General features: G+C 39.1%; 1 protein-coding gene across 1 annotated transcript in view; it reads right to left on the reverse strand.

The window, feature by feature from the left end:
- The window catches only part of FKBP1B (FKBP prolyl isomerase 1B), a 140,186-nt gene extending 138,089 nt beyond the window's left edge, over positions 1-2,097 (reverse strand). Inside the window, exon 1 of the mRNA XM_053709632.1 lies at positions 1,982-2,097. Within this exon, the coding sequence (XP_053565607.1) occupies positions 1,982-2,018 (37 nt within the window). The 5' untranslated portion in view covers positions 2,019-2,097. The remainder of the gene's footprint in view (positions 1-1,981) is intronic.
- Positions 2,098-11,949: the final 9,852 nt, after the last annotated feature.

Raw genomic sequence — 11,949 nt, forward strand, 5'->3', positions numbered from 1 at the left:
AAGAGATGCTATGCTCACCACAGTACCTTCAGTATTGGTGTCTTATCTCTAGCCTGACCAGGGAAAGCAATAAGTCAGAGAATGTGCTCCCAGCTTTTTCCGAAAGTTCTGCCTAGGATATGGGATGTAAGCCAGGGCCAGGCTGTGAGTTCAGCCAAAAACTGGTTTTGGTTGTATTTTCTAGGAAACTGCTTTTGGTTATAGCAGTCTCACATGTGCAGCTTTTGTTGTAAACCAGTAAGGAAAGCTAATGTTTGAAACCAAATGCCAAGTGCTTTGTTGTTTGATTTTGCCCCATGAGCGAGTGCCTGCTAAATGCTTTTGCTGTGTTGGTTTGTATTTGTGGTTAAATCCTAGTACATTTTGCACACACTCTGCTCTGGGGAGGTTGCGCCTAGCTTTTTATGGGCATTAGATATGTTAATGACATTATATGTGTACCTTTTTAGTATGCAAACATTGAAAATAAAAGTCTAATAAAAATCAGTTATTAATGTAATGTTTTAAATATATCAATGATGCCAATGTCTCCATGTGGTTCAATGACCAAAGGTTTTTTTTCAAGATGCCTTTGCCTGCTCCAAAACAGTATATCATATGCTGCACTAAGTTTATATACAACCAACCAATACATAACCTAAGACATTTGTCATTACAACCAATGCCAAAACTTACTATATTTGCATTTTAAATGGCCATAGACCAAAACTATGTCAATAGATAAGGACTTGAAATATACCAGGAGACATGGCTGCTGTAATTTTACCTATGGAAACTAGGTTTTAGATTATATATATATATATATATATATATATATATATAAAAATATTGTATATATACATCCTGAGCCATGTCTATATGTGTTATGAAGCCAAACTGCAGTACTGATTTGATATTTGATCTGTTTTGCTATGTTTTTATAGAACAGGTCTGTTGTCTGCATCTGTGCATAATTTATGTTGTGTTAATGTACATTTTCAAATGTTATTTTTCTTTTCTGGTAGATTTTCTGGTAGATAAAAAGGTATCTGTCAAATCTATACCCAACACATCTTGGGTGTAACAAAGCTACAATAATTACATTTTAATAACAGTTTGCTGAAACCATATTATAAGGAAGAAGTAAATGTACTAAATCAGGTTTGTTGAAATAAAGCATAATCCAGATGGGTGGAATGGGATCATTATTAAAGCATGTTATCATTATTTCCTTATAATAATATGACTTTCAATAAAATAAGATAATAACATACATTGCCCTTAGAGCAACAGGGTTGGTAATAGATTACTGTGCCACTGGGATTCACACAGCTGTCAGCAGATACCATATAACGGGAAGTGCTGGGCTCAGCAAGATGCAGGGAATAGCAAAGCAAGGGCTGGGAATGTAGTGATCAGAAATGCAAAAGCTAGCTGTGCAGAGAGCAGACATAAAAACATGACCTTCCATGGGGCAGCAAGAGGGAATAACAGTGTCCTAGTACAGAAATGTGCAACAGTGTAACCTTGTAGTGCAGGTAGCAGTAATGCAGTAATAGAAATACAGGATGGGGGCAGCAATGCAAACCCAGTGTTGTGTAGAGAGCAGCAAGACAAGGCTGGCTGAGCATGGAGTATCAGTGCAAAGCTGAATGGGTAGGGAGCAGCCAGCAGGGTAGGGAGCAGCCAGCAGGGTAGGGAGCAGCCAGCAATTCAGGGAGTAGCAAAGCAAGGGGTAGCGGTTTTATAAGTTTAAATACAAAACTGATTAGACAGGAAGTATAATTACAAAACGAACGAGAGCACTAATGCTATGAGAATCAATGCGAAGACAGTATAAATGGAATGCAGACTAGACGGGAAGCTGTCTCTGTCCCACATTCCAAAGGGTTTGATATTTCGACACGACACCGGCTGTGCAGATGGCAGTAAAGCAAGCCTGGCAGACTAGTTGGGTAGATCTTACATAGACAATGCATGTGCTGCACAGTAAGTACATTACCGTCTCCTGGAGTAATAATTTCGATCTCGACACCCATGATGTCTGCAATGCGAAACGGTGCGGGCTCTGTGCTCTTCTGTCCCTTTCCCAGGCACTGCCACCAGATCCTCTCTCTGCTGGGCGGACAGGACAAGCAACATCACCAATGGTGGCGCAGGCAGGAGGAGACTTAACCAATCAGTACATAGCAAAGACAGGAAAGGCGGGACCTGAACTCTATGGGAGGCAGGGGAGAGGGTGGATGTTCTCTGATGGGATTGCGATATAGGGGAAAGAGCAGGGGGCTGTGTCGGTAAATGGGTGAGGGGGGTTGTGTGAATGGTGGAGCCAGAGCTTGGATGGTATGGTGCAAGTGTCTAAATACAGTGGTGAGAAGACGGTGCAAGTGGTACTGCAAGGAAGCCATTGTCATGATGTGCTGCTGAAAATAAGGTTGAATTTGGCGGTGCCGTGGTTGGGTGAGCGAGCAGAGGGTGCAATACTAAAATAGAGTGATGGAGCGTTACAGCAAACTCATTCATTTGTGAAGAATATAATAAAAACTGCAGTACCGTGTTAGCCACTGTATTCAAAAAACCTTTTTTGTAAAGAAAATAAAAAGAGCGACTAACAGGTGACACGTTTAATAGCTAATAGGGGATACAACAGAAAGCTTTCAGGACACAGGTCCCTTGTCAGGCCCTATTAGAATGCCTAAGGAAAGGACCTCGGTGTCCTGAAAGCTTTCAGTGATATCCAATATAGTTTGTCGCTCTTATTTACTTACAAAATGATTTATACTTCTTTCAATAATGTCATTAATGCTTATATAGAGTTAACAAAAGGTCTTCAATTTTATTCTATAATAGGCAACTGATAATTGTTGGTACTAAATATAAATAACTTTCTATAATAGATATTAAACAGTATTACTTTATGTTGAAGATGCCAACATCTACTATTGCAGTAAGTAGTAATAATGCATGATAAGAGAAAAGCTTTCATGATTTCCCTGTCTTACTCAGGTCTGATGTATAATATTGATTTATAGATGGAATTTACAAACACTGAGTAGGGATAGAAAGCAAGAAAGTGATATGAGGACAAAGACTTTATGAGTCTAAGAGCCCCATTAACCAAAAGTCGCCAGCATAGATAAAACTCAAACAAACCTTTTTTTAAGTATATTGTTATTTACAATGCAAGGATACATTTATAATAAAATTATGTTCATTATTTCCCACTATTTATATTACTACACTTCTGTCCATTTTTATGCCATTTTGTTTTATGCATACCTGCTTGCATGTGTTATGAAAACCTCATCATTTTAGGATGTCATGGGTTGTTTTCTCTGTGTGTCCCGTATTTCAGCGTTTGCTATTTACAGCTTTTAACACAGGCCAGAATTCTGTCTAAAAGTGAAACCATGTTTAGAGAGAAAGGATACAGAGGGAAAGAGGACACAGAGAAGTGGGGGGGGACAGATAATATAATTAGAAAATAATTGTGGCAAATTACCCTGCTGCACATACCATTGAAAGTCCAAGACGGTGCTAACGACTTGTGGAGCTTGAAAAAATAGTTGTGAAAAATAACTATATAGATGTATACAAATTAGCACTCCTCACCATAAATGTATGGTGAGGAGTGCTAATTAGTATAAATCTATATAGTTAGTTCACCACTTTTTATCTTGTTCTGTCTTAAAGTATACAGCACGCACTCCCACACTTGAACAAACACAATATATATTGTTCAATCTTGAATTGGGTCACCATAAAGTAGTCATCAAAAACATTCCAAGTATAGACTCTGATCCAAACAGCTGTTGTGTATAAGTCCACTGCTCAAATAATGGTAAATGGCGAGAGTGTGTTAATGTGCAGTCACAAATGAATTTATGCCTCTACTGAGGTGCCTATACCAGCAAGCTCAAGTAGCAGGATCCCCCTTGTCCGGTCATAAGGTGGTACTCTTGTGTGTAACCAGTCCCCAGTAAGCGTCCCCAATGGAATACACAGTGTTTCTTACCTTGGGTCTGGAGACGATTCTCCCATTCAAAACAGAGGCAGAGGTATCCAGAAAACTTTTCTTCAAAGTGGAGCACCGATTTGCGGCGTGTAACATCATGTGAGTCAACACACCTTCCTTCGGACGTCACCTGCTACTGCTGCACGGTAGGCAGAACCCTTGTCCGTCACACAGACTGGCCAATGGTAGGATGCGGGAGGAGGACACCTTGTTCCTGTGCCGATACAGCCGTGCTCACTATAAGTTGATCCAGTATGCAATACTCAAAAATAAAAACAAAGAAGCACCGGTCTGTGACGATGTCTTGAAGCATTTATTAATGTTTTATTTGTAATAAAGCATTTGTATTTTTGAGTGCAGCCTTTGTCCTTCTTTAGCCGAATTTTTATAAGAGAACCTGCAGTCCGTATTTATGAAACAGCGGTCATCAGACTGCTGCCTCCCTAACTCTTCTTTACCTCTTAGGTGGCAAATTTCAATCTCCCCGGTCTCGTAGCTCCTGCCCTTGTGTAATATGCTGTGAGCGGGCAGGGGCGGCGTTGCACAAGAGCGCAAAATTGGGTTTTTGTGCAATGATGAATTCCACCAGTGGAATTCAGTCCGCCAGAGGCGAGCTGCGGCGTACAGGGGCGCATATGTCCACCCCTGTTCTCCGTAGCTTGATAAATCTACCCTATAGTGGCAAAAGACTGTGTCTACTATTAAGACACAGACCTGAGGTGAATTAGAGTTCTAACTCAATGATATCTAAAGATATATTTTAAGCATTTTTATGTTACTGGATGACCAAATATGGAAGACATGTCATTATTTGTATCAAAATAATCCTTATGGTGTCACAATGGGATTGATTATAAGTGTATGCGTACTGGATATACTTAAATAAAAATATAAGGTATTCCATAATTTTATCCAGGGCTTGGGATCTGGTTTATTGCCTGCAATTAAAAAAGAGTGGCTATATTCCTTGCCCACACTCTGGAAGAGGCGCCTGGACAGAAACCTGACCTCAAGAAAAAAGATATTTAATGTTGAATTCAGTAAAATAATATTGTCATTTATATGGGAAGCTACTACAGCATGCTTGACCATTTTGCGTCAGTTTCCCTTGGAACAAATATATATACTAGTATAGTATTAGGTTTTGTTATTTTAGTCCTGTTTATTTTAAACTGATTTGTATAATTGTGTTTAATTCCTTTTTTATATAAATGCAAAGTGACTTTTTATTCATATAAAATATTCCTTTATTCAATTTTTTTACTTTGTCTAATATTTGAACCACGTTACCGAAGAGACTATTAATAACAGTATTGTGTTTTTAGATTGATTTTTGCCAAATTGTATTTTGGGATTTTAATCTTATAGTATGGATTTTCCTTAGATTTCCCATATACTTATCCTATGTGAAAAAAACATACGTGCAAAGTCCCTGTGTGTGATTAAGCAACTGGAAATCGGTATGTCCCAAATGTTCTGTATAATCAGATAGTGGCAAAACTATAAATGAAGAACTATGCAGAGTGAACACAGCAAAAAGAACAGAAGCGTCAATACCAGGTCTGACTCACCACTCCGAGGAAGGCTCTCCGGTCTCCACCCGACAAGGTAAGTGGGTACACAATCTCCACTCACTCCTTCACAATCGGGGAACGTTCCGCTCACCTCTATGGTGTATATCTGCTCCGTTGCAAAACACCTCTTCACGAAGTCTGAGCGGACTCTTCTCCTCAGCGTCTCCAGCCGGCGTGTATTCCTTCAGCACTTCCGGGTGACGTCAGACGCTGCACCAATACAGCTAATATACGTAACGCTGCAAATGCTGTGTATAGCGATAGAACTCACTTTGCCTCTATTCGTCGGGACCAAACTCCAAGGCTGGGAAAGAACTTGTTCCAACAAGGAATAGGAGGGCTCCTCTCCCTCCCAAAATAGTAGAAAAAAGGATCCAAGGAACAAAAAAATGTATATAAAAAGTCAATTCTTTATTCAAAGTTAAAACACATGGGCATCAAAGAAATAGCGTAGAGAAGCAAAGAGCAGGTCTTACGCGTTTCTTTGGACATGAGATTGATCCATCCAGGGGAGTTATTTGCTACAAAAGATTTATAGACAATCTTATTTTTCTAACTGAATTCAATTCCTCTGAGGCCAAGGGATTTGTTGAATATTTGAACTCTTGTATCCCTGATATTCAGTTCACCTATGAATGGCAAAAAAACAAAATACATTTTTTGGATGTGGAATTAGTAATGGATTGGCAATCTGGGAAAATTGAGACTCAATTGTTTCGTAAACCCATTGCTGGAAATTCAATTTTACATTCATCTAGTTCCCACCCGAAACATGTATTTCAGGGTATCGCAAAGGGACAATTTTTGAGGACTAGAAGAATTTGCTCTAATGAACAAGTCTTTAATTCTGAATGTAAAAACTTGGGTGCTAGACTCCGTAAACGGGGCTATTGTAATAAGGTTATTAAACAAGCCCAGGAACAAGCAGCAGAGAGTGACAGGAGTAGTCTCCTTCAGGGAACTGGAAAATCTAGTGGTAGAAAAACTAAATTTGGTAATAAACCCAATTTTATTACTAGGTTCTCAAACCAATATTACCAAATCTGTAATATAGTCAAAAAGTATTTACCTATCTTGTATGGAGATGATATTCTAAAAGATGTGGTCAAAGGAGGATGTAGGTTCACCTACAGAAAGAACCTTACACTTGGTAATTTGATTTCACCTAGTCAGCTACGTAAACCGGCTAGTCAAAGTTCCTGGCTAAGACATAATGGAACCTATAGATATGGAAAGAACTGTAAAGCCTGTGAACATGTCAAGATAGGCAGTTCCTTTAGTTCTTATGTCACGAACCAGGAGATCGATACTAGAGGATGTATTAATTGCTCTTCTTCGTTCGTGGTATACCTCATTGGTTGCACTGATCATAAAATACAGTACGTGGGTATGACTACCCGTGACATTCGTACACGTATACGTGAACACCTGGGGTACATCAGGAATGAGTATCACTGCTCGGATCTTGCAAGTCATTTTATTGATATCCATCATGGCAATGTGTGCAGTTTTGAATGGAATGCCATAGAAATCATTAATAAAAACCCTAGAGGTGTGGATAAATGGCCTATTTTGGCCCGACAGGAGGTCTATTGGATCCATAAATTATGCACACTGAAACCTGATGGGTTCAATTCTGAAAATGATCTTATTAATTTTTGGGAGAACTAACTATGAATTTCTTGCAAAATGATCTTTTAATATATATGTTTATAACATTGAGTGAAGTATCTTGGTGTGAGGTATTGAGCCATTAGTGTTTATTTGTACAGGGAGTTCAGAATTATTAGGCAAATGAGTATTTTGACCACATCATCCTCTTTATGCATGTTGTCTTACTCCAAGCTGTATAGGCTCGAAAGCCTACTACCAATTAAGCATATTAGGTGATGTGCATCTCTGTAATGAGAAGGGGTGTGGTCTAATGACATCAACACCCTATATCAGGTGTGCATAATTATTAGGCAACTTCCTTTCCTTTGGCAAAATGGGTCAAAAGAAGGACTTGACAGGCTCAGAAAAGTCAAAAATAGTGAGATATCTTGCAGAGGGATGCAGCACTCTTAAAATTGCAAAGCTTCTGAAGCGTGATCATCGAACAATCAAGCGTTTCATTCAAAATAGTCAACAGGGTCGCAAGAAGCGTGTGGAAAAACCAAGGTGCAAAATAACTGCCCATGAACTGAGAAAAGTCAAGCGTGCAGCTGCCAAGATGCCACTTGCCACCAGTTTGGCCATATTTCAGAGCTGCAACATCACTGGAGTGCCCAAAAGCACAAGGTGTGCAATACTCAGAGAGATGGCCAAGGTAAGAAAGGCTGAAAGACGACCACCACTGAACAAGACACACAAGCTGAAACGTCAAGACTGGGCCAAGAAATATCTCAAGACTGATTTTTCTAAGGTTTTATGGACTGATGAAATGAGAGTGAGTCTTGATGGGCCAGATGGATGGGCCCGTGGCTGGATTGGTAAAGGGCAGAGAGCTCCAGTCCGACTCAGACGCCAGCAAGGTGGAGGTGGAGTACTGGTTTGGGCTGGTATCATCAAAGATGAGCTTGTGGGGCCTTTTCGGGTTGAGGATGGAGTCAAGCTCAACTCCCAGTCCTACTGCCAGTTTCTGGAAGACACCTTCTTCAAGCAGTGGTACAGGAAGAAGTCTGCATCCTTCAAGAAAAACATGATTTTCATGCAGGACAATGCTCCATCACACGCGTCCAAGTACTCCACAGCGTGGCTGGCAAGAAAGGGTATAAAAGAAGAAAATCTAATGACATGGCCTCCTTGTTCACCTGATCTGAACCCCATTGAGAACCTGTGGTCCATCATCAAATGTGAGATTTACAAGGAGGGAAAACAGTACACCTCTCTGAACAGTGTCTGGGAGGCTGTGGTTGCTGCTGCACGCAATGTTGATGGTGAACAGATCAAAACACTGACAGAATCCATGGATGGCAGGCTTTTGAGTGTCCTTGCAAAGAAAGGTGGCTATATTGGTCACTGATTTGTTTTTGTTTTGTTTTTGAATGTCAGAAATGTATATTTGTGAATGTTGAGATGTTATATTGGTTTCACTGCTAAAAATAAATAATTGAAATGGGTATATATTTGTTTTTTGTTAAGTTGCCTAATAATTATGCACAGTAATAGTCACCTGCACACACAGATATCCCCCTAAAATAGCTATAACTAAAACAAACTAAAAATTACTTCCAAAACTATTCAGCTTTGATATTAATGAGTTTTTTGGGTTCATTGAGAACATGGTTGTTGTTCAATAATAAAATTAATCCTCAAAAATACAACTTGCCTAATAATTCTGCACTCCCTGTATATATATTTTGATATCCTACATGAGCCGTAGTAATTTTCCTGATTTTCCTGCTCATCCATTCAAAATTGCTTATTATACTTTAGAACTTTTTACGCTAATGAAAAGTTTAGTACTAATTTATTGTCCGTTTATTTCTTGCAACTATATCAGTAAGTATATATGTATTTATTTAGAATAAGTTGTTCATGTTCCCACTTATAGCCATTAAGTAAGGGGTGTTAATATGCCTAAAATATTTTTGTGTGGTGATCCCTTTAACTATAGAAATGGTGTCTAGAAGGTGTGTGATTTTTTAACCAATGGGTAATTTGTGTAAGATATATAAACTTGTATCACCTGGGAGCATGTATGGTCTATGATTACGGCTGAACCCTGCCAAAACGCGTAAGACCTGCTCTTTGCTTCTCTACGCTATTTCTTTGATGCCCATGTCTTTTAACTTTGAATAAAGAATTGACTTTTTATATACATTTTTTTTGTTCCTTGGATCCTTTTTTCTACTTATCCTATGTGGTAACAGCAGAGTTAGGTTAGTGTGGGTTGCATTTTATATGGGCCTAGTACAGACAAGAGAGTATTTTGTTAATCCATACACCCACTAAACTGACAGGTTAAAGTGGAATGGTCACTTAATGCTACAGGATACAGACAATGTAGACAATTGGGTGCTTCCAACTCTGTGGTAACATTTTGGTGGAAGGCCTTTTCCTGTTCAAGCATAACTCAGTCCCTGTGGACAAAATGAGGTCCATGAAGACATATTTTGACGAGTTTGTTGTGGAGGAAGTAGAGTGGCCTGCAGGTTTGTTTAATTATCTGTGTCACAGCATGTATATGTGTATACTTATTTCTATGGTGATTTGTTTTGTATATTTATTTCCTTGTGTATATTTATTTCCTTGTTTTGTATATATGTGCAAACTGTATGTACTGTATTCTATGACTGATTTTATGTAGATGTAAGTGTGATATACATTTGGCTATATAGTGTATGTCCATCACACCTAAATGAGCTTGTTGGACATCTCATTTCAAAACCATGGGCATTATGAATATGTAGATGACCTCCTTTGCGGCCAAACCATCTGCTATTCTTCTGGGATGACTTTCCACAAGATTTTGGAGTTTGTCTGTTGGAATTTGTGCCCATTCAGCCAAAAGACCTTTTGTGAGATCAGGTACTGATGTTGGATGAGAAGGTCTGACTTGCAAACAGCCAATTCATTATGAAGGTGTTCAGTGGAATTGAGTTCATCTATACCTAACTTGTCAAACCACGTTACCGAAGAGACTATTAATAACAGTATTGTGTTTTTAGATTGATTTTTGCCAAATTGTATTTTGGGATTTTAATCTTATAGTATGGATTTTCCTTAGATTTCCCATATACTTATCCTATGTGGTAACAGCAGAGTTAGGTTAGTGTGGGCTGCATTTTATATGGGCCTAGTACAGACAAGAGAGTATTTTGTTAATCCTTACACCCACTAAACTGACAGATTAAAGTGGAATGGTCACTTAATGCTACAGGATACAGACAATGTAGACAATTGGGTGCTTCCAACTCTGTGGTAACATTTTGGTGGAAGGCCTTTTCCTTTTCAAGCATAACTCAGTCACCTAAATGAGCTTGTTGGACATCTCATTCCAAAACCATGGGCATTATGAATATGTAGATGCCCTCCTTTGCGGCCAAACCATCTGCTATTCTTCTGGGATGACTTTCCACAAGAGTTTGGAGTTTGTCTGTTGGAATTTGTGCCCATTCAGCCAAAAGACCTTTTGTGAGATCAGGCACCGATGTTGGATGAGAAGGTCTGACTTGCAAACAGCCAATTCATTATGAAGGTGTTCAGTGGAATTGAGTTCCTCTATACCTAACTTGTCAAACCATGTCTTCAGGAACCTCACTTTTGTGCACAGGGGCAGAGTTATGTTGGAACAGGAAAGTTGGAAGCACCCAATTTTCTAAATTGCCTGTATCCTGTAGCATTAAGTGATCATTCACTGGAACTAAGGGGCCCAGCACAAACCCTGAATAACAGCCCCAAACCATTATCCATCTTCCACCAAACTACAGTAGGCCTTATGCATTCCGGTAGGTAGTGTACTCCTTTCATCTGCCACACCCAGACTCTTCCATTGCACAAATAGATAGTGAAGTGTGATTCATCAGTCCAGAGAACATGTTTTCACTGTTCTAGAGTATTGTGGCCGCGTGCGTTACATCACTCTAGATGATGCTTGGCATAGCACATGTTGATGATTGTGTATAGATCTGCTCTGAGCTCTTTGATTGGATTACACCATTATTTTTTGACTGCTTGTCCCTTCACACACGGACAGTATTGGGACACATACCCCTATTTTGGGCCTCCAGTATATACCTCTAGAGAACCCAGGGGTTATTATCTGAACACTTTGCTTCTTGTGAATCTATGATTGTGTATAGATGCTCGGTCAAGGAAACCCATTTTACAATGTTACCAATGCACAGTTCTTGTGCTGATGTCGCTTCCAGAGCCAGTTTTGAACTTTGTAGTAAACAATGCAATAGAGTATAGGCGATTTTTATGTGCTTCAGCACTCGGCAGCCCTGCTCTTTGAATTTGCATGGTCTATCTACAGCACACAACAATAATACAGTTAATTCAAATAATTTAAAATTGCTTTCTGTCTTTTTAACCGTTTTCTGTATCATATTGATCATTCCTGCTTCACACATGAGGAAGAGAATAAGCTCATGAAAGCTTTTGATTTGTAATAAAGTATTATTGTTTACTGGAATACTTTGTTGAGATCAGAATTAACGGCCTACTCCAGTAAATAAGAGAAAAAACTACCCTTCGTAAAAGTCCATTCTTGCTCTGATTGATTGAATCTGAAGGTACCACTGTTTCTGGAGCTTTATGCTTCACACTTGTTAATTACATAATTGGCTATGAGCATGAGCCTGAGGTTTTAAATGGTGCCATAGTTTGTTGTTAATCAGTAGCCATGTGAGACTGTTTTGGCACATCTCATTTAACCCCTTAACTACCAGGAAT

This window comes from Bombina bombina, chromosome 4 (assembly GCF_027579735.1).
Source record: "Bombina bombina isolate aBomBom1 chromosome 4, aBomBom1.pri, whole genome shotgun sequence".
Lineage (NCBI taxonomy): Eukaryota > Metazoa > Chordata > Amphibia > Anura > Bombinatoridae > Bombina > Bombina bombina.